At 38.6% G+C, this 27,466-nt stretch overlaps 1 protein-coding gene across 2 annotated transcripts in view; it reads left to right on the top strand.

The window, feature by feature from the left end:
- Positions 1–2,018: 2,018 nt before the first annotated feature.
- The window catches only part of LOC121314648 (anillin-like), a 32,092-nt gene continuing 6,644 nt past the window's right edge, over positions 2,019–27,466 (top strand). Inside the window, exons 1-20 of one of the 2 annotated variants that reach the window (XM_041248106.1) lie at positions 2,019–2,180; positions 5,822–5,969; positions 6,380–6,667; positions 7,484–7,833; positions 8,384–8,750; positions 8,864–9,060; positions 9,377–9,487; positions 9,843–9,960; positions 12,774–13,015; positions 13,674–13,747; positions 14,065–14,206; positions 14,700–14,835; positions 15,114–15,296; positions 15,401–15,527; positions 15,727–15,775; positions 16,137–16,190; positions 19,239–19,274; positions 19,730–19,751; positions 20,158–20,270; positions 27,320–27,406. In XM_041248106.1, the coding sequence (XP_041104040.1) occupies positions 2,163–2,180; positions 5,822–5,969; positions 6,380–6,667; positions 7,484–7,833; positions 8,384–8,750; positions 8,864–9,060; positions 9,377–9,487; positions 9,843–9,960; positions 12,774–13,015; positions 13,674–13,747; positions 14,065–14,206; positions 14,700–14,835; positions 15,114–15,296; positions 15,401–15,527; positions 15,727–15,775; positions 16,137–16,190; positions 19,239–19,274; positions 19,730–19,751; positions 20,158–20,270; positions 27,320–27,406 (2,862 nt within the window). In that variant the 5' untranslated portion in view covers positions 2,019–2,162. Of the gene's footprint in view, positions 2,181–5,821; positions 5,970–6,379; positions 6,668–7,483; positions 7,834–8,383; positions 8,751–8,863; positions 9,061–9,376; positions 9,488–9,842; positions 9,961–12,773; positions 13,016–13,601; positions 13,748–14,064; positions 14,207–14,699; positions 14,836–15,113; positions 15,297–15,400; positions 15,528–15,726; positions 15,776–16,136; positions 16,191–19,238; positions 19,275–19,729; positions 19,752–20,157; positions 20,271–27,319; positions 27,407–27,466 lie in introns of both variants that reach the window. The other variant, XM_041248105.1, reaches the window with a different exon arrangement.

Genomic DNA, 27,466 nt, shown 5'->3' on the forward strand with positions numbered 1-27,466 from the left:
AGCACTGCACAGCAGGAATTACGTGCCCCGTACTGAATGGTTTGGCAGTTTATTTCGGGGGCAGTCAGAAGCCGGCCATTCAGGAAAAGGACGATGTCACGGTACCCGGAGTCATCGCCCTAGTACGGTGAGCGAAGTTTCATTCATGAATTGGAGGAGATGTGATTGAACTAGCTGTCAGAGGGGGTGGGGCTATGGGTACGTTAGGGGGACGTGACGTTGTGATCAGTTCCTTTTGTTGTGGTTAATGGGAGGAACAGAGAAAGGGGGAACAGTGAGTATTTTGTTGGGGCAGCTAACTGTGTATGTTTGTCTTCGCCAGACGGCTAATACTAACCCGGGAGCTGCCGCTTCAAGCCAATATTAGACCTGATTGACACTGCTCCTGAACACAAGCATATGCACCCCTGGATCAAGCACCGCACCTGCACCCAGAGCACGCACTGTTTGGAGACGTATCTGTGTTGTGTCTGTGCTTACTGTAATTATTATTTTGGGACTGCAACCCCTCTTGTTTTGACGCTGACAATACCCATTGGTGGGTAGAGCCAGCATTATTATTTAAATCCGGTCAAGGAGACCAAAAGGGAATTAAAAGAAATACATTGAACCGTGAACTTTGCGTTTGTCCTTGTTGGAGAACCTACATCACCCTTTCACGACACACAGCCACCCACACGTTCAAGGTTTTGTCTTCGTGAAAATTGTGAAGTAGGTCAAAACGATCATAGCTATGTTACATTACACCAAGACTTCCCAGCTATTTTAACATCTCTCAAAAGCAAAGGGAATCTACAACATCCTTCTGAAGCTATTTACAGTTATAACAAAAAGCTGTACAGTTTTATGCAGGACAACCATGAATACTTGATGTCATTTGAAAACCCCATTGGGTATGTGGTGGACACTTTGATTAAGTGCACTGAGTGGCTGCCCACCTGTCATCAAGTCTCACAGAGGTCTGCTCAAAGGGCCACAGCTATACAGTAGGCAGACATGGGGTCTCAAGGACAAAACATATTAGGACATCTTCATGTTTCAGGCAAACGGGAGTCGTTGTCTGCTCCCTCCTCCATAACTCCCTTCTCCCTACTTCATAAACTTCCCTCCTCCCTACTCCATCCTCCCTGCTCCCTACTCCACCCTCCAAGCCCCCTCCATAGATAGAGTAGGGAGAAGGGAGTTAGGAAGGAACGAACACACAATAAATGACTCCCATTTGCCTGTATCATGAAGATGTCCTAATATGTTTTGTGCACTGCATAGTTTATTCTTTTTTAAAATTTAAATTCTCAAAAAGGAATCCTTCATTTTGCAAATTTCATGTTGATAAACTTAAGTCTCTACTTTATCATTACTTTGTATATATTTTAGATATTTGCAAATATTTTAAAACTACTTATTATAAACAAAAACCTGATTAAAACACTTTTATAATCTTGTTCAATCTTAATATTTATGCTTCTGTCTTTATTGTATCATATCCTGTATTATACTGCATTTTAATTGATATCTATATTAAATGTTTTTATGAACTGCTATTCCGTTTTGACTGTTTGTATTATTTATTTATTTATTGCCTTGAAACTATTGTAAGGCGCTATATGAAATAAAAATGAACTATTATTCTAAACATATAATATAATAACAATTTGTGGTTATTGAGATTATTCTTAACCATTTTTTGAAATGTCATTTCTTGTCCTTAAAATCAATATACCCTGACTGCGTAGTAAAAGTATAATAATATAAAGTTTGTTTTTATCCATGGTTTTTATTTCCCCGTTAGCTGTTCTGTTTAATGTAAATCTTTGATTTTTACTATTTTAGTTATTTATGCGGATGAAATTTGAAATAATGGCAAGAAACATTTCACCAGGACAAGCGTTTAAACAGGTAAAAGTATCGCTACTGTATTCTCAAGCTCCAGACTAGAGCTCTATTGTTAGCCCCACCCAGAAGCGTGGCAGAGACGCATCATGCGACTACGCATTTAGATACGCAACGAGAGGGGCGCTGAAATTTAAATTTGAACAGATGTTAGCTTGGACCAGAGATAGAAGAATCTAAACCAATAGTGCGTTTTTATTTAAAATTTCGTGTTTTTATTTTCTAATTATACGTAATAGTATTACGCTGTGACAATAGTAAATACAGGGAACATGGATCCGTTCACAGAGGTGAGTTTTTGTTTTTAAATGCGTTATTCATGCTGGGCGGTTTTCTGTTGTGCATTTCTGGTTAATTATTTCTTGTGCTCGTCGCGTTGTATAGAAACGTAATGGTAATTATGGGTTAAATATTATGACATTGCACGTGTAAAGTAACGGATTCACTTTTTTAAACAATGGACTGGTATAACGTAAAAAAAAAGTTTTGTATTTTTATGTTTCTTGTTTGTCTTGAAACATTTCAAGAGGTTCTTGTTTTTCAGTAAAAGGAGCAAAAAGAAAAAGAAAATGTAACTACACAGAATACTATACGCTGCATTACTTAATATCGGATACAATCTGTAAATTAAGAAGCAATTCCAACAAGAAGATTACAGAACTGTATATTTGTTGACAGACAGCGAGTTTAAAATTGTATGACGACGTTGCTCTTTTGCATTTTTGTGGTCTGACCGCACCCAGTGGTCCTGGTATGGAAATGGTGACATGAAAAACAGCTTGGTGGTCGTGCATCATATACAGCGACGTCGTTTGCCAATACACCAAATGACTGCAATGTCTTGCAGATTTATAGATTTAAGAATGTGTGAAGGTTTAAACGGTACAAGGTAAGCGTTTTATCATTGACGTATCACTACAATTTAATAGTCAGTGAAAATAAATGTGAAATTTGAATTGCATTCAAAATTAAAATAGAAAGACTTTATTGAATGTGATGGTAAACAAACATTTACATAACATGTTTATTAAATGCACTTCTCTGTTAATTGCTATTTTATTTGTCTAAGTAGATCACCTTTCCTTACTTTCTAAAAGTATGAAAATCACGTTTAGAGTTTGTATGTTCATTTATTTCTTTCTTTCATCAGTTAACTATAAATGTGCCCTTGGATCACATGCGATTCTTTAGTGGATCACTTAGTGTTGTGATATGTAGCATATTGGTTTTATCACACAAGGCCAAGTTGGAAGTTTTTGATGAAACTGAAGTTGTGTGTGTCAGTTACTGTTACAGCCAATAGAATTTGAGTTTTAAGTCATGTGTGATTCTTACATTTTTGACATCCAGCTGCTAACTGAAATGTCTACTTCTGCCAAATCCTAAGCCAACTGTAATGGGATGTGTTCCATCATGCTTTGAATTACTACTGAATTAAGTCATTCAAATGCTACAGTACTGGTGCTTTTACTTGCCACTAGGTAGGTTTTTAATGTGCACCTTCATTAAAAACAAGCTTTAGTATATTGTACAGTGAGTAAATAACACGTCTGACACATTACTCTGCACAGATTAAAAAGTCACTGAAAGTAACACAATGATTATTTTTACACAAGAAAACATAATGTAATACAATACCAGTACTACTGTATGAACTACTATCTCTTAAATGCAAGTTTGTCTTATTAACAATGGACTTATTAAATTTGGTTGGGGGATGGGGGAATTTAGCTGTAGTGCAACTATAAACACCCTCTTTCAAATTCACAGTTGTAAAGCATATACCTACATATTATACTGTGTATATCAACCTTGCACTTCACTTTTCTTTGCAAAGTAGTCAAATCCTCAATGAAAGAATAGCTTTATTCAAATCGCAGTAACTCACTTTTGCGTCTTGTTGGACAAACTGTATAGTATTTCATAATTGTATCATGCATTTTTCTATCGCCAAGAACAAAAAATAGTCAGATCTTTGGGCTGGGGGACCTATTTCTAAAGAAAGCTTTCAGTTCATATGCAAGAATCTAAAATAGGTATATTACTGGAATGAATTGATGACTGTTGGACAACTGAAAAAAGGAGGAACCTATTTGAATTTAAGGTTAAATGTTGACTTTGTGCATGTTCCCCTGTGGCTTAACGGTAGTTATAGTAACATGCCGGATTGTATAATTAATAGGAAGTTGGTGGTTCTTTAATCTCTCATCTAGACAGGACACATTTTAAGGAGTATACGGTTTGTGGCAATGATTTTGGACATGTTTACAGTGTAAGATTGTGCACTGTTATGACTAGGGCCCTGCATTTTTCACGACTTGTTTTTTAACCTGTAATTTAGTCCTCTAGCCACACAATGTCTATGGCCTCATGTGACAGAGATCGAATGATTCTTGGTGTTAGATCTCCCTCCCGACCTGTGAGGGCACTATGTAAAAGGAACAGAGTACACTTAATCAAATGGCATGACAATTTATTCCTTAGTATAGGTGGAAGTCATCATTTAGGAACTGGGCTGAGCTATGGCACCCAAGCTCAATGACTCGGACGGGAGACGGCGTGGCATCCGAGGATTGGAGGAGCGGATGCGCTCGTTAAACTAGGCGTCATGAGCGAGGGTATAAATAGGGGGCATAGTGTAGGTGATCTGTTCCTTGGTAAATGGTTAGTGTTTTAATCTACAAGGAGTCTATGTTGCCGTATTGTGAAACTGTGAGTTTTGTCTTGTGTGTGTTAGTGTTTTGTTAACTGTTGTCTGTTTGTTTAATAGACTACCATTAGCATGATCCGGAGCTGGAGTAAAAGCCAGCATGAACCCGGACATCACTTTCACCCCTGCATTTCACAGAGAACTTTAAAATACACCACTAGCACTTATTCACTGTCACTAGGAACTGTTCGTGTTTTGTTTTTAGTGTTGGTGTGTAGAAACTGGACTTTTGGGCTACGGGTCACACCCGGGGATTTACAAATACCGAGTGATAAACGCTGTTGCATCACGCCATGGTTATTATTTGCAGGTATTTGCCATAAGGCTCTGGACAATGTTAATCAAATCAATAAACACCCTTGCAACTGAAAATCATTGTCTTTTTTGTATCCACTCTGCACTGCACGCATTTGTATCTACTCTTCACTTTGCCACACCTCCACAGTAAGCCATGTAATGAGCAATCATTAACAATCATCCCCATTACTGGTCATCCCATTATTACAAAGTTCGTATTAGCAGATTAATAAACACACTGCTGTAGATGGCTACTGACATTTAACTCTTACATCCCTGTGAATACGTATAACCAGATTTTTAAAGGATTGTTTCAGTATTTTCAGAGAAGCCGCATTCTGGAGCAGGCCACTTTTTAGGTGACTGGGCCTGGGTCGGCTGCATTTACACTACAAAAAAAACCCCACCAAAGCTGACTTAAATGTGGCTAGTGTAAACAGGGTATCACCTTCATATGCAAACCAAGTCTCATTTGCCCCAATATAAATTAATCAAGGTTGGAACCCTATTCGTGCTTCAATCCTTCACATTAATTAGGAAAACAATTCAGTTTACTGCACACTAAGTAATGCACAAAAAAACTGCAGGATTTGAATCGTAAAGCTTGAACACCCCTGTATAATTGTAATATTTGAAAGCGTGTTTTATACATAATAAAAATGAACCCTATACAACATGGTGATGACCTGAGGCACTAAACATATGATGGTGAATGTATTTAAAAAAAAATAAATGAGGATATATTTCAATATTCTTCCAAAATAAGTTGTAGACAATACTGTAGTACTAAGGCAATTCAAGTGTAAATCAAAGGGCTGACCAAAAGCATATTATCTAAACTGCATAATTTAATAGCTTAATAGCAAAAACCAAGACTTAATATGTTGATATACTTTTTTATTTTGTATTTTTTTGCTATTCTAGAAACTTCTAAAAAGAACTCAAGCCCGCAGAGAAAATCTTCAGAAAAAAATGGCTGATAGGCCCATGGCAGCGGCAAGACCAGTTGCAAAAAGAGCCAGGGAGCCTTTTGCAGAAACAAACAACCAACCACTGCAGCTTGCAGAGGAAGGTATTCTTCATTACACTTTAATGTCCCTGCCTACAATATTTGTTTGCATAGTGTGTATAACACAATACTGTAGGTCTTTTAATATTGAACCAAATTGATGCAGAGAACTTTCAACACTGAATCCAACTTTAACTGATTCCAAAGACATCAAGAAAGCACCCTCCAGAAAGGTTACCCTATAATGTGATCGCTTCAGAATTAAAAATGATAAAAATTGAATATTGGAGAAACTCAACCATTATGATAAGCAGTTACGGTTTAGTAACATGAAGATTAGGGTGCATCACTGTAGTGCCTGCTGTAGTATTCAATTTTGTGCTTAGAGGGCAGGAGAAATTAAGAATGCCTGCTTCTGTCATGTAGCACTTTTTTCTGAAATTTATTGCATCTGTTTTTTTTTTTCCCTCTAGTACAACCTTCCACCAAACAATCTCCATCAAAAAAAAGATGTTCAGACAACAAAGTAGTTCCTGCCTTTGGTGTAGAGAACAGGCTACCTGATTCTCTGCCTGAACCATCTGAAACGGCTAGCAAGCCACCAGAAGCTCTTATAAGCAGCGTTTCAACAATAACTAAGTCTGTTGCAGCAATTGAAAAGAGGGGAGATAACGATGTAAAATGTACAAGTCTTGCAAGTACTTCAGTGAAATCCCGCTTGCAGAAACTGGCAAAACAGAGACGATACTTGGACAATGATGGTATGTTTTTCAGCAATTAAAGTACTTGTCAGTGTTTACCTGTTTAACACTCCTGAAAGACACACATGCAAACAAGTTACTGTGACAGGGCAGAAGTCCTGCACATGGGGAATTATGTATATTTGAGATTAATTGTTGTAAATATATGGATTTGTGTATTGAATTATTTAATTGTGATGACTCTCCGTTTGGGACTGCTACCTGTCTGCCTGGAACAGTAGCTGAAACCAATCAGCTGTTCCAGCAGGCAGGTGGGTGTGTCTCAGCAGAGCGTCATTAAAAAACATGGCGATCCTTAGGATCGGGGCTGCTGCAAGGCCGCCGTTTTCACGACACCTTTTGATTTATAGTTTGCTATATTGTGTTTTTACAGTCTTGCACCGTCCTCTGTGCGCTACCATTGCTGGTATCGTCACATGACATTATTTACAACGTCAGTCTCTTGTGTGTTCTCCTCGGCTGCCTGGCTGAGGCAATTATAGTAGGAATTTGAATTAATTTATTTACTGAAACTTTTTACCTGATATTTTAGAGCTTAACTTTAATTGTGAAAGATGCTTATTTTTGGGAATGTCCATATAATATAGGACTATATGTGATCAATTATTCATTCACTTTCTTTGATTAAGCCATCAAAGAAAAAGTATATTTACTCGGTTTCTCTTAGAGGTGAACCGTACACACTACAAAGTCAATTTTAATTGGATTTATTTATTTATTTATTTTTGTAATTAAAACTGATCTGATACTGACATTTTCCAAAATTCAATACTGAACTGATACTGGCCAAAAATACATGCTTATTTTATTTTATAGATCCTACCTTGGAAAGCGCACACCTTTCACCTGTGAGATCTCCGAAGAAGGTACCCTCACCTCCTAGGCAGACAGCCATTGCTCCATCATCTGAGACTCCAGTGGGAAGAAAAGGCAGATTAGCAAACCTTGCTGCCACAATTGGCTCGTGGGAAGATGACGTAAATCATCCATCTGGAAAAAGAAACAATGTACAAGAACAGCCTGGTACCACTTGTTTGTCAAAACAATCCATTACAAATGGAGCATCTGCTTGTGCTAGCAGCAGTAATGTAAAGCCACACACTATATCCTATTTTCAAAAGACTACTGAAGCACCAGTGAATAAGCCAGTCCTTTCTGCTCAACAGGTGGGTAAACAATGAGTTTAATAGTTCTGACTGCTTTGCACAGTATTTTTATGTTCTGTTAAACAAATTCTTCACTGATGGTGACAATGTAAGTAGCTGCATTCTGTCCATTCAGATTTTTTTTCTAGGAAATTCATTTGTTTTTTATTTTATTTTTAATCCCTTGTTTGCCTGCAAATAGAATTGAGTTTCAAGTACCGGTAATTATTTTCCTTTGAAATGTAGTGTTATTTTTAATATAGCTGCTGTACAGGCTGTTCAAGTAAACATTTACTTGAAAGTGTTTATTAATCAAATTCACATGAATTAGCAGGATTGTTTGTGGTCTGAGATACCTTCATTGCTGTTCTAGAATATATTTATATAGATTTTTGAACCAAATACAAAACTGACATTCAATAGTCCTTTTTAAAAACATATTTGTGTTAATAGTTTAGTTTATGTAGCTGTTTCTTACTCGATTAAACATTGTCAACTCATTTAAAAATGTTAACCTTTGTTTACAATGATAACATTAGATTTTATAGTAAGTCTCTGTAATCTGTTGCAGGGTTCAGTGCATTTGCCAGTTAAGTCGACCCAAGATTTTTCACCAAGTCCTAAGAAAACCGAAATACCAAAGCTACAGTCACAGTCAGGTAGACAGATTCCTTCCAGTCCCCAGAAAATCGAGAGATCCAAACCACTGGCTACACTACAGTCAGGGCAAAATACTGCACACAGCCCTCAGAAAAACGAGGCACCCAAAGCACACGCTCCATTTCAGTCAGGAAGAGTATCATCTCCCAGTCCTAAAAATACTGAGGTAAAGGCACCGCAGGCAACCAAAACAGCTTCAACAGTCCTCCAGGCAAGAGAACAGTTAACCAAAGAAACTCATGTTCAGCAACAGGAGAAGGATACATCATCTACACCAGGTCTGTATGTTTCACGCTTTCAAGCAGAACATTGTGCATGCACATTAGTAAAATTAGCAAATACATATTGGGCACTAAATAAATCTATTGTAACTAACATTTTCCTGCTGTAGGTGAAACTGGCATTAAATCTTTCCGTGAACGTTTTGGAGAACGTTGCCAGGAGCGCACAACCCAGAGTCCTCCTTCAAGTACCTTGGGACAAAGAATAATCATTGTTGCACCAAATACAAAGACAGTGCAAGAACGATTATTAAAAGCAAAGCAATTAACAGCTACTACAGGTGATCTAACTCAACAGAAGAGACAGGTATGATCTGGTAAAATATTTAATATTGTGCATGGGTTCATACCATTTCTATTGATCAATTGATCTTTGATGGACTTTAAAACAAAAATCAGAAAAATTGATCATTCACCATTTATTATAACATTCCATTAAACCATTTAAGAAAATACATCACCTTTTGATTTATTTTATTAATACAAGTTATTTTCAAATCATTTACATGCCTTTCTACAGTACACAAATCTAATTTGTAATTGTACAATGTTTTTTGAAAGGTTTTAGATACTGCTTTGTTTTCATCACCATCTACTGCATAATACTTTCTTTTTATTGTTAGGAGCGTGAAAACGAACTCGCGTCAATTCGTAATCGTTTCCAGAAGGGGAACATGTGGGCTTGCGACAAGAAAGATGAAAGCTCGGATACAAAGCTTCTGCAAACTAAAAAGGTGAGCCATTTATTACTCAATAAAAGACATTTCTTGGTTGACGGCGCTTTTTTTTTTTTTTTTTTTTTTTTTTAACTTGTTTTATCAACCTTTATGTTGAATCATGTTGAATGGAAAATCAGTTGGTTTTCTGACAAACTTACAAACTTCTCCTTCCCTTTGTCCCTTCTCATCTGCTGAAAACCAGTTTATGGAGTAATGGATCATTATTGTGAAATAACTTTTAATAAATAAGTTCTGAAGTAACCAAGTTGCTTGATCTACTTTTTTTTAAAATTAATAATCATTATTTTCCTTTTATACACACACAATATACCTATTTTTTTAAATATGTATGTATTTTATTTTGCTTTAGAATGCTTCTGAAATACAAGAGGTTCAATCTTCTGAGCCCCAGCCGATGAAATCTTTTCCTGCAAAAGGCAATGAATCTGAGGGTTCATATTTAAAATCTTCAGGATCAAGTTCTTCAGGTATTAATTACTACTTGTTTGCATCACGATGTCTTGTTAGTGTTACGGAACACCATTTGGTGTTAATAAGAACATAAGAAAGTTTACAAACGAGAGGAGGCCATTCGGCCCATCTTGCTCGTTTGGTTGTTAGTAGCTTATTGATCCCAAAATCTCATCAAGCAGCTTCTTGAAGGATCCCAGGGTGTCAGCTTCAACAACATTACTGGGGAGTTGATTCCAGACCCTCACGATTCTCTGTGTAAAAAAGTGCCTCCTATTTTCTGTTCTGAATGCCCCTTTGTCTAATCTCCATTTGTGACCCCTGGTCCTTGTTTCTTTTTTCAGGCTGAAAAAGTCCCTTGGGTCGACACTGTCAATACCTTTTAGAATTTTGAATGCTTGAATTAGGTCGCCACGTAGTCTTCTTTGTTCAAGACTGAACAGATTCAATTCTTTTAGCCTGTCTGCATATGACATGCCTTTTAAGCCCGGAATAATTCTGGTCGCTCTTCTTTGCACTCTTTCTAGAGCAGCAATATCTTTTTTATAGCGAGGTGACCAGAACTGCACACAATATTCAAGATGAGGTCTTACTAGTGCATTGTACAGTTTTAACATTACTTCCCTTGATTTAAATTCAACACTTTTCACAATGTATCTGAGCATCTTGTTAGCCTTTTTTATAGCTTCCCCACATTGTCTAGATGAAGACATTTCTGAGTCAACAAAAACTCCTAGGTCTTTTTCATAGATTCCTTCTCCAATTTCAGTATCTCCCATATGATATTTATAATGTACATTTTTATTTCCTGTGTGCAGTACCTTACACTTTTCTCTATTAAATGTCATTTGCCATGTGTCTGCCCAGTTCTGAATCTTGTCTAGATCATTTTGAATGACCTTTGCTGCTGCAACAGTGTTTGCCACTCCTACTTTTGTGTCGTCTGCAAATTTAACAAGTTTGCTTACTATACCAGAATCTAAATCATTAATGTAGATTAGAAATAGCAGATGACCTAATACTGATCCCTGTAGTACACCACTGGTTACCACACTCCATTCTGAGGTTTTTCCTCTAATCAGTACTTTCTGTTTTCTACATGTTAACCACTCCCTAATCCATGTACATGTGTTTCCTTGAATCCCAACTGCGTTCAGTTTGAGAATTAATCTTTTTTGTGGGACTTTGTCAAAAGCTTTCTGGAAATCTAAACAAACCATGTCATATGCTTTGCAATTATCCATTATCGATGTTGCATCCTCAAAAAAAATCAAGCAAGTTAGTTAGACACGATCTCCCTTTCCTAAAACCATGTTGACTGTCTCCCAGGACCCTGTTACCATATAGGTAATTTTCCATCTTGGGTCATATTATAGTTTCCATAAGTTTGCATATAATAGAAGTCAGGCTTACTGGTCTGTAGTTACCTGGTTCAGTTTTGTTTCCCTTTTTGTGGATTGGTAATACATTACTCAGATTTATATTTTTATTCACACATCACCTGGGGAAATATAGTAGTGTTCAAAAATTTGGAAAAAACAAATGATTTTCAGTAAGATTAGGGGTGGAGATTATATTGCCCATTTTTCCTCGCTTAGACACCTTATTTGTGAATTATCGTTTTATCTCTGAATAGATTAACGTCTCCTCTTGAAAACTATTTTAAATGTTTTAATGAGCAAGACCACTGAAAGCTGTACAATTGGGGATGGGGAGTTTTGCTGCCAGATAACTTATTCATTCAGACTACTTTCTCACTAAATATCTTGGTATTCTTGAATAGAGAATTGTCTCCTTTTTTAAAAATATGCAAGAGATTTTAGTGGACAGTCCCTCCCACCCCTAGTCTTGCTGTAAATCATTTGTACGGTACTGTGGCAGATAATGACGTTGCAGTGACGTCAGACCAGAAGGAAGCACACACTGGTCAGGTAGCTGCAGTTTCAACAAGACACGGTGTGTGCAGTTTTTATTTTAAATACAAAAATAAATAAAATGTTTAAACAAAAATTAACACTTGCACACAGAGCGAAAATAAATAATTTAAACAGAAACAAAAACACAAATACAAAACACTAAGGTCAGGTTGAGCGATCTCCTTCACTGATCCTTAGTTATTTTAAATATCTCTCTCTCTCTCTCTCGAACACCCACCCAGAACTGAGAGTGCTGCCGGTATTTATGCAGGTGACCATCTCCCGATTAGCAACAAATAATTTGGGAGATGGCCACCTTCTGCAGGAGTTTTTAATATGGGTGGAGCTTCCCATCCACGCTGCAAAACAAAACAAAAACAATAAAGAAAGCACACTGCGGTTCGCCGTCATACAATAAATAATACATAAACAAAACATGGCGCTCGCCGTCATCTATAGATACACAATAAACAAATACAAAATAACACAGGGGCGGAGGGGTTATAGGTTAACTTTGTGTTTGTGTTTACTGGTGTTTACTGGTTTTTGTTGTTGAAAGTTGCATTTTAACAGATTCTTATTCGTTAGATATTACAAGCGTCCCTAATGAAACAAAGCTGTCCGCCTGTCCTATAAAATCCAGCCCTTTGATAAAAGTAACTTTTTCAGCAGAAAAAATTAAATCTACAGAACTTCTATCAAGAACAGATGGAAAGCAAGATGCTGATAATTGTATGTACCCTGTTGTGAAGACTGGCTTTTTATCATTTTAAACAAGATGATACAAAGCATGTATAAGACATGGATTACAGTTGCTTAATATGTGTAGACTCACATGGCTAAATTTACCCTGGATATCAGTTGCATATTGAAAACTGCAGGACTTAGCAAATAAAATATTTCATATTTCTTAGGTAAGGATGAAGTGGTGCGTGAAATTGAGTTGAATGTGGATGAAGAAGAGATCAACAGTTCAGAGTTCACTGATGATCTGTTTGATGGTGGTCTGGAGGAGGAGCAAAAACAAAGTAAGAAGAGCCCAAAAAGAGAAATGCTTTTGTTTGAAGTGGAGGAGAATGACAAACTAAATATGTCCTCGATGTCACTTCCCACACCCTTAGCTGAGACTGTTAATGCAGTAGTGACAAGTCCAGAGGTAAGGATATTTGACCAGGTTGTTGTATGTTTTTTGGATTTTATATATTCAAAATATTTAGATGATTCACTCCCACAATATTGAGTTTATAGTATTATGTACAGCAATGGCCAAAAGCATTGCTTCACCCTATATAATTAACTAATTTTGCTTCTAGTAATTTTTCCTACTGCTTTGTAGTTTCATATACTTAACGAAAAACTGACAAATTGAAATATGTGACATTTCAAAATTTAACATGAAATACTGTATTACTATTATGGCTTTTGGTAGACTTTTCTGATATCACATTGTAGTTTCTTTGATTACACAATCATAAATAAAATATCAATATTATGTTCATATAGTTCTATTTTTTTTATAGTCACAATCCTAAAATTATAGGCGATTTGCAAAACTTGTGGCAGTAGCTATAGCTTAAATATTTCATAAGCAAAGTTAAACTTAATTTTATTTGTGATGCACACTATAGTAACCTATCTACATTTGAATATTTTTATAAAGGTTAACCAAGAACTGAAACAAAATGAAATGACAAATACCAAGACACACAATTCTATTTAAATGTAATTATTTTTCTCTATAGATTTTGGTTCCAACCAGTATATCTCTTGAGCTTAGTGAACTGCCTGATACAAGTAGACCCATTTTATTCCAGAGGGCTCGAGTGCCCCATGCAGAGTTTGCTGACTCTATTGAATCGGTTGGAGATGAGCATAACCTTTTGTACAGGTAAATATTACATCTAAGAATTTGACCCCTCTTGGGGTGAGAGAGGTTTTAATTTACAAAAATACTCAGATCACATATTTAAGTAAATAAAACTACTGACTTACTGTAGAGAAATCTTGAAACAAGGTTCATTGTTAACAGAACTAATTACTTGGGCCTAAAGATGGGTACTTCATCAGTAGGGATTGATCCAGAAATATTAACTATTTAGTAATCAACATTCTAATTTTTAAATAGAAACTGAAAATGACATAGATTTCATGTTCATTTTTTTTCTTGTGGTGGTTTTTTTTTTTTTTTTTTTTTTTTTTTTTTAGTATTGATGCTTATAGATCGCTAAGATTTAAGGAAACTGAACGTCCACAAGTTAAACAAGTGATTTTTGGCAGAGAGGATGTTTCCCAAAAACTAGAAGAGAACAGAAATACTGGCCAAGCGAATATCAAACAAAAAATGAAGGTAAACAAAAAAAAAAAAAAAGTTGGTTTCTATTTTAATGGCTTGCTAATTTTAAGTAATGAGATATAGTGATGTCGGTAACAATTGAGAAATCTGTTGGCGGTAATTAAACAATTAGCAGTTTAATGTATAGAAAATGTATAGTTGAAATAGATTTACAGAAAGTGCAGCTTGTAGGGTTTGCTTTCTGTATATTTTGTTTTAGGACTCTTTCTTTTTTATATATAGTGTGTGTATATATATTACATTACACACACAGTGCCTATAGAAAGTCTACACCCCCCTTGAACTTTTTTCACATTTTGTTGTCAGTGCCTCAGAGTTTCATGCATTTAAATGAGGATTTTTTTAAGGGAGTGTTGACTTGCTATAGGCACTCGCTATCTATTTATCTATCTATCTCTATCTATCTATCATCTGACACACAAAATAAAGTACTGTATGATTAACCACAAGAAATATTTTAAATTGTTGTTTTTTTTTTTCATTTTAGATTCTGAATGATGAGATAAATATGCAACAGACTGTGATTCATCAGGCCAGCCAGGCTCTAAACTGTTGCACAGATGTAGACCATGGGAAGGGGTCCCAAGTGGAGGCTGAAGCGGAGAGGTTGCTTCTTGTTGCCAGTATGTGCTGTGCAATAGTATTTTGTTAGAGTATTTTTTTTAATCACTTGTATGTGTATGATCAATGACATAAAAATCTTAATTTTGAAATATAATTTATGAGCCGTATGCAGGTATTATGTTCGTATGCAATAAATTAAAAAATGTAAGTATATAAATCTCAAATCTGTATATAAAATGGTTGAAGTGTACACATATTAAAGTATATAACCCCACTGCTAGTAATGGTTTCCTAAACTTAACTCACAAACTGATACCTCAGAATCATTTTTTTTTAGCTGAGAGAAGAGTGGCTTTGCTTGCAGAGATGAATACACTTAAGAATGAGGGACCTTCTTGCCAAAAGGCCTCAAGCACAGTTAAAGCACAAGACAGTTCTGCTTCCAAAGGGTCAGTAGCACTGTCAGAAATACGCCTGCCTCTGAAAGCAGATTTCGTTTGCTCTGCTGCCAATAAGCCAGGTAAAATTGATATTGATGCTTTAAGATTATAAACCAAAGTTGATTGCAATGGTTTTGTTACGGTTAATTGGAATATGAAAAAATGTTTTTATAATTTTGTACAGATGCAGCAAACTATTATTTCTTCATAATGATCAGAGCTGGAGCCAAAAATACATTTGCCACACCATTAGCCAGTACCCAGAATGCATTGTGTGGAGATGCCATCTCATTCCCGAACAAGTTTACATTGTAAGTGACCTTAAATAATTATTACTTTCTCTAATATATTTTACTGTACTTGCTAAAGAACATTCCTCAAATTGGCATCACCCTTAATAGGCGACATGCCATTTTTTTGGAAACAAAATAAGATCCAGTTTTAAACAATGCCATATGAATTAGATATTTTTGTGTAACCATGTTTCTATATTACTTTTTTCCAATCTAGACCAGGTGTGTCAAGTGACTTTGAAATAGATATTCAAGTTTACAGTTTGGTAAGTATCATACAATGGACAGATCCATCCTTTTTGTTCTTGGATGGTTTAGATCCTCACCTAATATCTAACATCTCAAGTATCGGTCTAATTAATTTAGTAAGCCAGTTTATCCTGTACTGCAACATTAGAAGTGTTTGATCATTTTGTTCTATAAAATGAATTTAAAAAACAAACAAAAACAAAAAAAAAACTATAGAGCTGGTCAGATTGTTCAGGATTACAAAACTAAGTTTACATCCATTTCTTTGTGTGGCCTAAAGACAAAACACCTTTGGCCCTCAGGTTTCCTCAAATTAATAGGTGGGTTCAGAGATGTCCAGTAGGGATTAATTGATGTAACTTTTTTTGGTTACTGCAGGTGCAAAGGCAGGACATATCAGCTGACAAGAGGAAAAAAGGCAACAAATCAAAGGTACTATCTTTAAAACTGAAAGATTATGTTAACTACGGGGCTCCCAAGTGGCACATTTGGTAAAGGCTCTCCACATGGAGTGCAGGATGTTTTCTATAGCCTGGACGTCGCAGTCCCGGCTATTGCATTGCCGACTGTGGATGGAAGTTCCTAGGGGGCGCCACACAATTGGCCAAGCACCGCGGGGGAAGGAGGGTGGTTTAGGTCGGCCAGGGTGTCCTCGGCTCACCTCACACCAGTGACCCCTATAGTCTGGCCGCTCGTCTGCGGGCTTGCCTGTAAGCTGCCCAGAGCTGCGTTGTCCTCCAACGCTGTAGCTCTGAGATGGCTGTATGGTGGGCCTGCAGTGTGAGAAAGAAGCGGTCAGAAACGGCACACGGTTCGGAGGACAGCGTGTTCGTCTTCGCCCTCCCAAGTCACTGCAGGGGTGGTAATGGTGAGCTGAGCCTAAAAATATCCAAATTGGGGAGAAAATAATAAACAATTGATGACTACTAAATAAAAAAAAAAAGATTAACTAGATTATATTAATAATAACAAATTAAAGGCTTTTGTCTAAATTAGTTTAGTTGTGCACTACCTAGTTTCCAGTGAAGAGTTAGTATAATGTATGATATTAAATCCCAAGAGTGTGGATCTGGTAGAGATATACAGTACTATACAGTGGCTTGTGAAAGTATTGACCACCCCCTTGGCATTTTCCCTATTTTGTTGCCTTACAACCTGGAATTAAAATTGATTTTTATTTGTATTTCATGCAATGGACATACACAAAATAGCCAAATTGTTTCAAAATATTCTAAAAAAATAAATAACGGAAAAGTGGTGCGTGCATATGTATTCACCCCCTTTGCTATTAAGCCTCTAAAGATCTGGTGCAACCAATTACGTTCAGAAGTCACATACTTAGTTAAATAGATTGCACAAAGGTGGTCTTTAAGTGTCACATGATCTGTCACATGATCTCAGTATACATACACCTGTTCTGAAAGGCCTCAGAGTCTGCAACACCACTAAGCAAGGGGCACCCCCAAGCAAGCAGCACCATGAAGACCAAGGAGCTCTCCAAACAGGTCAGGGACAAAGTTGTGGAGAAGTACAGATCAGGGTTGGGTTATAAAAAAATATCCCAAACTTTGAACATCCCACAGAGCACCATTAAAACCATTATTAAAAAATGGAAAGAATATGGCACCACAACAAACCTGGCAAGAGAGGGCTGCCCACCAAAACTCACAGACCAGGCAAGGAGGGCATTAATCAGAGAGGCAACAAAGAGACCAAAGATAACCCCGAAGGAGCTGCAAAGCTCCACAGCGGAGATTGGAGTATCTGTCCATAGGACCACTTTAAGCCGTACACTCCACAGAGCTGGGCTTTATGAAAGAGTGGCCAGAAAAAAGCCATTGCTTAAAAAATAAATAAGCAAACACGTTTGGTGTTTGCCAAAAGGCATGTGGGAGACTCCCCAAACATGGAAGAAGGTACTCTGGTCAGATGAGACTACAATTGAGCTTTTTGGCCATCAAGGAAAACGCTATGTCTGGCACAAACCCAACACCTCTCATCACCCCGAGAACACCATCCCCACAGTGAAGCGTGGTGGTGGCAGCATCATTCTGTGGGGATGTTTTTCATCAGCAGGGACTGGGAAACTGGTCAGAATTGAAGGAATGATGGATGGCGCTAAATACAGGGAAATTCTTGAGGGTAACTTGTTTCAGTCTTCCAGAGATTTGAGACTGGGACGGAGGTTCACCTTCCAGCAGGACAATGACCTTAAGCATACTGCTAAAGCAACACTCCAGTGGTTTAAGGGGAAACATTTAAATGTCTTGGAATGGCCTAGTCAAAGCCCAGACTTCAATCCAATTGAGAATCTGTGGTATGACTTAAAGATTGCTGAACACCAGCGAAACCCATCCAACTTGAAGGAGCTGGAGCAGTTTTGCCTTGAAGAATGGGCAAAAATCCCAGTGGCTAGATGTGCCAAGTTTATAGATACATACCCCAAGAGACTTGCAGCTGTAATTGCTGCAAAAGGTGGCTCTGCAAAGTATTGACTCTGGGGGGGTGAATACTTATGCATGCTCAAGTTTTCAGTTTTTTTGTCTTATTTCTTGTTTTGTTTCACAATAAAAAATATTTAGCATCTTCAAAGTGGTAGGCATGTTGTGTAAATCAAATGATGCAAACCCCCAAAAAATCAATTTTAATTCCAGGTTGTAAGGCAACAAAATAGGAAAAATGACAAGGGGGGTCAATTCTTTCGCAAGCCACTGTACTTGTAAGCAAGGGCTTTTGATGGTTTTTATTATAAAGATACAAAGAAACTGGGTATAAATAAGTTAGACAATACATTACCCATACAATATATTTATATTTTACCAATGCAAAAATCTAAAAAGGTGTCTTGTTGTTTAGCCTCTGTGGAGAGTGGCAAAGTTTAGTCTTTCCCATGCAATGTGTTTTTTGGTACAAAGCTTTTATTATGATACTTTGTGTGGTATTCCATAGATTTTCCATTGGTTTGGGGATTTTCTTAAAAAACATAGTAATATTCAATTAAAACCACTTATTTTCAAATTTTAAGGACTAATACAACTTAGTTTAAGGACTAATACAACTTAGACACATTTCTGTGCAATAGTAGGATTTTTACAGGTTAAGCTTGCCTTTTTTAACTTTACCAAGGATAATACAAATATTGACAATATATTTTTACATCAATGATTGTCATTTCAATTTTCCTCCTAGGATTATAAAATAATTGCAGATTTATTAATTACTAACCGCAGCTCCTGTTATTATTTAAAAGGGATGTTGGGGGAAATTATATATATATATATATATATAATGTATGTGTGTGTATAAAAAAATATTAATTACACTGCAGTTTGGTATAATACAGTACATTCAAACTTGTCTGAAAGGGCACCTGTTTCTGAAATGTTAAATTGCTTGTCTGTAGAGACTAGGTTTTAGATGGTCTCGTAGATATCAGGTTTTACTTTTTTTTTCTTTTTTTTTTTTTTTTTTTTTAAATAGGCAATTACACCCAAGCGACTACTTACTTCGATCACTGTAAGTAACTCGGTTTGTCCAAAATAAGGTATTATATGCTCTTAGTGCTAGTGGTATGCCTGGTACCGAAATTGTTGTGCAGAAGGGGAGGATTGGGGTTCATCAGAAGGCTTTCACAGGCAAACTAGTTTTATTTGTTTTCAATTTTACTTCCTTACCTTTTAATTTGGTGCAAAAAGGAATAATACAGATGAGCTATAAAATATGTCAATTTCTGATCAGTGATGGCATATGAAGTGCTGTGACAAGATGCTTTGCAAGTACAATGTGTGATTGTGGCTCTAGAAAACTGAGAAGCCTATTTTGTGCAACTTTTATTAGCCCTATGCTTTTCTTGTAGCAAAGATCAACAGTTCTGAACATCAGTTTGCTGTTACAATAATACCAGTTTAGTGGAGTCTAAAATGCCTGATACTTTTGCATTGAACAGTTGTTTATATTTTTTTTGTTTACAGAAGAGTAACATTCAAACACCAGGTAAGAAACGGTACATGTAAATATGGAGTTACACTCAATTTTAGCATGTGTGACGTTCGAGATGTGTTCTTAGTGCATGATCCAATTTTAAATGCATTTTGCTTTTCAAACTATGATATTTTGTTATTAATTTTGTTAGTATTTAATTTACATAATGAAATTAAAGACGTAACACTCCACAGTGATCAGCTGTTTTATAACAATGACCTAGTCTCTCTTTAAAACATACTACTGTGTCTGTTTTTTTGTTTATTTTTTTAATAAACATTGCAGCTGTTACATCTGATGGGTAACCTTGTGATTACTTTTTCACTGAAGCTTTTTATTTGGGAGGGAAAAGCACTTTCATTAATTAGGGATCCATGACATTTTTTATCTTTTGAAAATAGAAATTCTTTATTTGCAGTTCTGACCAGTCTTGGAGGCCCCAGTGCAGTTCGTACCAGTCATTTTGTCTTGGTTGGATCCCACAAACTAACTCTCTCTTCTGCTGGGAAAAATAAATTTACACTGGATAAGGTAAATGGTTAAACAAAAAAAAAATACATTTTATGTACAGTAGAAGCCCGGTCATCCGAACAGCTTGGGGGGCATTAGAAATAGTTTGTATGAATAAACGTTCGGATGAATGCAAGATTACAAAAACACAGCAATACATGGACAATTATTATATTGTACTCTAACGCAGGTTTTTCCAAACTGGGCTGCGGGTGCAATGACATTCTATGTATTTTTTTCTATTAGTAGCGAAAAGCAGGCGGCAGCTGTAACTGTAGAAAAATAAAATGCAACAAAGCAGTATTCGCTGACTGCCAATCAAAGCAGAAATTCACAAATCAGAGCTTAGAGATTGCCTACCTGTAGGTAGGATGTGGAACGAGAGATCTGACAATAGGGCAGTGTTAAGGTCATGTGATTGCTCTGCTGACAGATGTAAAAAGTGTGTTTTAAGAATACGTTTTGCAAAGCTTAAATAACAAAGGCAACTACAGGAGTTTGAATGTATTTCTACCGTGGGCTCAGTTTTCAGGTACAGGAATGGGTTTTTCTTTTGTAGAAACGTTTTCATACTAACTTTTGTACTTCATAAGTGACTAGAATGTATGGATGCGTCTACACCAACTGCGAGTGACCAGTCTGGGTGAAGCGAGCGACTCCAGAGGAATAGAAATGTGTTCTATTTTTCCCGCCAGTCATGAAACTGACCAATTGGAAGCAAAGTCAGTTCCCAACCCACTTGCAAAACTACACCCAGGATCAGCTTCATCCCTATTTCCAAGCATAGCCCCAGGGGTCAGTACCAGTCCCTGCCCCAACCCCAGTTCCAGGATAAGCCCCACCTGCTTTAATGTAGCATGGATTATTGAGACTGTGGGAGAAGGTGAATGACCAGGAGATATTATGTAAATAGTTAGTTGTTTGTGTACTGTTATGTGGGCGCCTTGGGTGTATTGTGTTGTCTTACTGCGAGTGTGATTGTGTGTTTTACCTCTTTCCCCCTGTCGGCAGGACCTCTCCTGGGTGTATGGCGACTTCACTCTCTTTTGGTGTGTGTTGGCTTTGCTCGCTTGTTCTTTAGTCTATGTGCTCTGTGAGTTGTGTTTTGAATGGACCGCCTCTGTCTTATGTGGGATTGGGTGGGTGAACAGTGAGGGTTAAGGACAGGGTCATATGACAGTTTATGCTAAAATATTCTCTTTTGATGTAGATACTAAATTTGCCAGCATCGCTTGTAGATCCACCTTTGTTACACTGTATATAACATCTGACAGTGGTATTGAACCATTCTATACAAAATAAGTACAGTAAATGTAAGAATGATTCAAACAAGTAAAGCACAATTTAAATTTTTAGGCAGTCACATACATAAGTTAAGTACACTTAGTTGCACAGCTTTATTGGGCCATTACTTTCACAAAAAAGGAAAAACTAAACTGAATACAGTATTGGAAAGATGTTTTACTACTGTTCTCAAATACAGTGCTATATTCCATAGTGCTGTTGGTCCATAAAAACCAAACCGTTTTAAGCTCAAACCAGAACCACAAACAGAGTTTAGTCAGTTTTGAAATTAAATCAGCGATAATTTGTCACGTCTTTAACAGCTTGTCTATACAAGTTTCAATTACAAATTAAATTAACTAGGGTTCCACCTGTAGTTTGTATCGTGTTTCTTATCAATACATCCACATTTCACTGTTAACACTCTTACCCTAGTCTCTTCATAAAATGCTAAGGAAAGCTGCCGCCTGATATGTCTTTTTTTTTTTTTTTTTTTTTTAATTATTTTTAATCTGTACAGCCATGCATCACTAGCTTTAAAGCTTGTCCTCTGGATGTAGTCGACTATGGAAAACGTTAAGTTATTACCATAACCCTGGTTCCCTGAAAGAGAATGACAACCATTCCTGAATGGGAAGAGCCCTCTCTGACCGCCAATCACTGAGCATATATAAAAAAGCTGCTCTATCAGGGGCCTGCTGTGAGGGGGGAAGTACCTTCCACCTCCTGCTGAAAAGGGACATCCTCACAGTAACATCACTATTTTCTTTTGAAATCAAAGGTCAGCTGGGGACACAACCTCAAAGGGTAATGGTTGTCATTCTCTTTCAAGGAACCAGGGTTATGGTATTAACCTAACGCTCCCTTTCAATGGAATGACAACCATTACCGAATGGGAAGCTGTACCAAAGCTGTCGTGGCTCCAAATGTCTGACTACCTGTCCATGTAGCAGCACTGCATAGCTCATCTAAGGAGGCACCATGAAGGAAAGGCCACGAAGTCGCTTGGTCCCCTGGTAGAATGGGCTGTAATGTCCCCGGGCAAGGGGGAGTCCGTCTGTTCGTACACCAAGCGTATAGCATCTGCCACCCAGTGTGCTAGACGTTGCTTCGATAGGGCCTGACCTCTAGAGCGGGACCCATAGCAGACAAACAGCGGGTTGGACTGTCTCCAGGACCCCGTCCTATCCCGATAACATCGCAGAGCCTGAACTGGGCAGAGTGTGTGGTGTCTACGGTCCTCCTAACTCGTGTGGGGGAGGTCTCAAAGTTTCCAAAACCATTGGTTGGTTAATATGGAATGAAGACATAGGCGCCGACTCCGTGGGTGCTCCAGGGCTCACGCACCCACCGAGCCATGGCCATTTTGGTTTTACATTTAAATGTTATTAAATAATAATCTCTGTTTTGTTATCTGCCATGAAACAAAGCTTTTACCGTGGTACCACTAGGTGGCAGAAACGCGTACATGGCTGCACAGTGTCAAACCAGAAAGCGGGATTACACTAGTGCACTGCGATTGATAGTAGGGTTGTAAGTAGGGCCAGAGAAGAAACTAGATGGATAAATTTGTGTTCAAAATTAAGAGAGAAAACTACAAGAACGGAAAGTGCTTCAGCAAATACTGTAGAATCTGCAGCCAGTTCTGACGATCCGATGGCTGAATCAACTACCGATAGGTTGGATACCAACGAGAGTAAACAAACCACAAAAGAAAAACAAGGGAAAGGGAGATCTTTTCAAGGAAGCTGGTTGACGCTGTATACATGGATTCAATATGATAGTGTGAAGGATTGTGTGTTCTGCTCTGTATTCTGCAAAGATGTTGCTGCTGGACGACTTGTTGGATTTTACGAGGCACCTCTGACCGATGCAAATACTCTATTTACCATTGTAAAGGATGCACTGCTACGGTTCAATTTTGACATTAGAAAATGTCGGTCAGTGTTACGATGGGGCTGCGAATGTCACTGGTGTACTGTGGAGTACAAGCAAGGATCAAGCATGAAGAACCAAGAGTTGTGTATGTGCACTGTATGGCACACTTGAACATGGTTATACAAGATGTGATGCAATAAATACCATCTGTTGGAACTTCTTATCTCTAATGCAGGAGATGATAGTCTTTATCAGAATCCCTCCAAAAAAGATATTGCTGATATTTTTGGAGGAAATCGATAGCACCGATTTCTCAGATATGGGGGCAAAAACACACCGATTTGTTCCTCAACTTCTTAAGTTTGATACATTTTTTAATCTTCTTATTTTTGAACGAGTCGATTCGCTTAACATTAGTCTATAAAAACCAGCCTACATTTTCAAGAAGCACAGAGAATTATTTTTTCTCTAAAAGAGACTATGCAACTGTTGAGAGAAACTGGTTTTGAGAATCTGTGGAAAGAAGCTTGTGCAAAGGCCAAGCAGTTTGATCTTGACGAGCCCTCCCTGCCTCGTGTGAGGAAGGCATCAAGGTGAATTGATGAAGGAAGCAGTCCCCATGTTTTTGCAACCCCGATGGATGTGAATCAAAAATTATTTAACAAAGTTTTGGACCATGTTACAAGGAGTCTTGGCTTAAGATTCGAGTCTAATGTTCAAGAGCATTTGACACAAATGGAACAATTTGTAACTGGTAGTGAGATGGTAGATGGACCAGAGCACTGCAAGTTTATGAAAATCCTTCTCACTGTGCCTGTGTCATCCTGCTCTGCCGAACGCTCATTCTCCAGCCTCAGAAGACTTAAAAACTATCCCTGGTTATCAATGGGACAGGTGAGACTGAATAATGTATCTGTCCTTAATGTTCATGAGGACCATACCAGAGAACTTGATGTAAATAAAATTGCTGACAGTTTCATCCAGAAAGCTACAGTGAGACATAATGTCTTTAAACTGGGACGGTGAAGACGCGACTCGTGGGTGAGTGCAATTATTGTAATCCATAGTCCTACATAAAATGATACTGTAACTTATAACTGTTTTTAATAATTGTAGAATAGTTAAGATACCAATACCAATATCTTCCTCCCCCCACCCACTGGCAAAAACAAAAGTCAGCACATATAAATGAAGATGCCACCTTTGGCAAAAAAGGCTGGATTTGTTCTTAATGTTACCTGCGAGTGAGTCATTTCCAGTGAAAGCCATACATGTGTCATCGATGGACAGCGCGTGAAGCTCACTTACTCGTCTGGCAGACGTAATGGCTATTAAAAATGCTACCTTCAAGGAAACGGGGCTCGAATGGGGGACCCGTAAGAACCTGCAGTACCAGTTCTAGATCCCACTTGGGGACCATACTTTTCATGGTAGGACGAAGCCACTGAGCCCCTCTCAGAAATTACACAGCCAGGAAATGTGCCCCAGGGGACACAGTCAATTTTGTTGTGGCACACTGATATTGCTGCCAGGTATACCTTCAAAGTGGACGCTGATTTTCCTGCGTCAAGCAGATGTTGTAAGAAGGTTAATATAATCTGAATAGGGCAGGTCACAGGATCGTGACCTTCGGCAATGCACCAGTCTTGGAAAACTTTCCATTTGTATGAGTACTGGGCTCTAGTGCTCAGCGCCCTAGCAGACTGTAGTGTTTCTACCACTGCATCCCTTCTCTCTCCATGGAGAACCATAGAGGGCAATAAGTGGACTGCTGTGGCAAAGAGGTCGACCCATACAGTATGGAACCTCTCCCAAATCTGTTGCACCACTTGGGGTTCCGAGCTATCTGGAGCTCTTCTGGGCAGGAGGTCTGCTGCCTTGTTGTCCACACCTGGGAGGTGAACTGCCCTGATGTAACTCAAGTTTCTGTGCATCCAGGACAGGAGTCTGTGTGCTGCTTGGTGAAGACCCGGTGAGTGCAGGCTGCCTTGGTGGTTTATGTAGGCTACCACTATAGTATTGTTCGTCCTGATCAGCACATGTTTTTGCGCTAACTGCTGGCGAAAATGAGAACCCCAGGTTCACTGCTTGCAGCTGTTGGGCATTTATGTGCACTTTCTGCCAATGTCCCTTCCACTGACCTCTTATTCCTGTCCCATTCCAGACAGCTCCCCAGCCCAGGCTGGAGGCGTCTGTAGTGACCACTTCCCTTCTGTGAGGGGATCCGAGGCGCAGATTGCCAGAACGGAGCCACCACTCAACAGCCCTAGTGGAAGGATTCTCGAGGCAGCTGACATCAGCCCCAACAACCTTTGATATATCCTGACCTGTAGGAGTGCATCCTCTCTGAATAGGGAGAGTGTGGCTTCCAACGACTGAATCCTGTCTTCCGACAGTGAGGCAAGCATACTCGCAGAGTTCAGTTTTATCCCCAGGAACACTGTGGACTGAGACGGTACGAAGTTGCTCTTCTGTTGATGAATCAAGAGCCTTAGCTTCGTCACATGATCTATGACCTGTTTTGTGTGCACCTCTGCACGTGCTTTGGAATGCACGCAAACTAGCCAATCATTCAGGATCCGAATACTCCGCAGCCTGAGTGGAGCCAGTGCTACAACCTTGCACTTTGAAAATGTGTGGGGTGCCAGCGAGAGGCCAAACAGCAGCACACAGAATTCGTACACATTGCCTTGAAAGGCATAGCGCAGATACTTTGTCTGCGGGACGGATCGGGACATGGAAGTGACGTCTTGCAGGTCGGTCAATGTCAACCGGTTGGACGAACTGGAGAATACGCTCCGCTGTCAACCTGTTGAACTTCCTCTGTTTGAGGAACAAGTTGAGGTCTGAAGCCGCCGTCCCTCTTGGGCACCAGGAAGTACCTGGAGTAAAAGCCACTGAGGGCATTGCTTGGATGCACGCCGATCTCTTGTTGAATGAGTATCGTGCTCGCTGGTTCAATGGTGGTGAGGAGCACACCCTTGAAGGGTGACGGACCTAAGCGGAATTGTAGAGTGTATCCGTGTCTCATTGTCAATAGAACCCAGGCACCCATGAGTCCTGGGTGCAGCCTTGCCATGGGTCATTGCCTTGGTTCAGTCCTGTTGGGAGTGGGGTTGGTGGCAGCCGGGGCCCCGCCAGGGGTGGTCTCCCTAAGGCTTGGGAGGGGGCAGGCCTTTCTTAGGCTCCGGCCTCAGTCTCCAGCCAGAGAACCGGTTACCCCTGGCTGGCGGTGGTCCCTTGCTGCCTGCTCTTCTTCTGGCACCTGCCTGCTTGTCTGTTCTGGGGTGGTGGGCGGTGTTCAGGTCTTATTGCCCCTGCAGGCTGTGAGGGCCACCTTTAGCACTGACGGTAAGCTGGAAGGCGCGAGAATTTGGAGGCGACCTCCGAGGCTTTGTTGGGCCTCTCAAGGCTCACATCAATGGTCGCCCCAAATGTCTGCCCCAGTGTAACTGGGGCATCCAGTAACACCACCTTCTTGGTCTCCACGACCTTGGCTTGCATCGGCCACAACCGGTAGTTTTGTTTATTCATTTCGTGTAGTAGTTTTTACTGGGTCTCAATTTCATGAGTGTTTTTCTCCTCATGTTCACTACTTTTTTTTTAATTATTTTTTTTCTTCATCCATTAAGGTTTTAGAGCTGTGCAGTTTTTTTTTTTTCCCCTCTGAATAGAAGCCCAGCCATATCTGTTGAAACCACGTGTGTGTTTGTTTTCATGGTGGTATGAGAAACTGCTGGAGTAATTTATTTGTTTATTTTTTTAGAAATGTTATTGATGTAAACTCAACAATTTATTTTAAAAAAGAAAAGCCCATGCCTGACAGTTGAAGCTAACGGACATCGACAGTCACACTGGTTTGTATGAATTTATTAAACTAACCACATAATCTTATGATTTATTTGCAGGTTCCATTTTTGTCTCCTCTGGCAGGTCATATTTATCTGAAACTTCAATGTCAGGTTGGATCGTCAATTGAAGAACGAGGGTTTTTGGTAAGTCATCTGCTTACACAAGTGGTTATTTCACTCATCTACAACGTTTTGAGGGTTCTT

This window comes from Polyodon spathula, chromosome 4 (genome assembly GCF_017654505.1).
Source record: "Polyodon spathula isolate WHYD16114869_AA chromosome 4, ASM1765450v1, whole genome shotgun sequence".
Classification (NCBI taxonomy): domain Eukaryota; kingdom Metazoa; phylum Chordata; class Actinopteri; order Acipenseriformes; family Polyodontidae; genus Polyodon; species Polyodon spathula.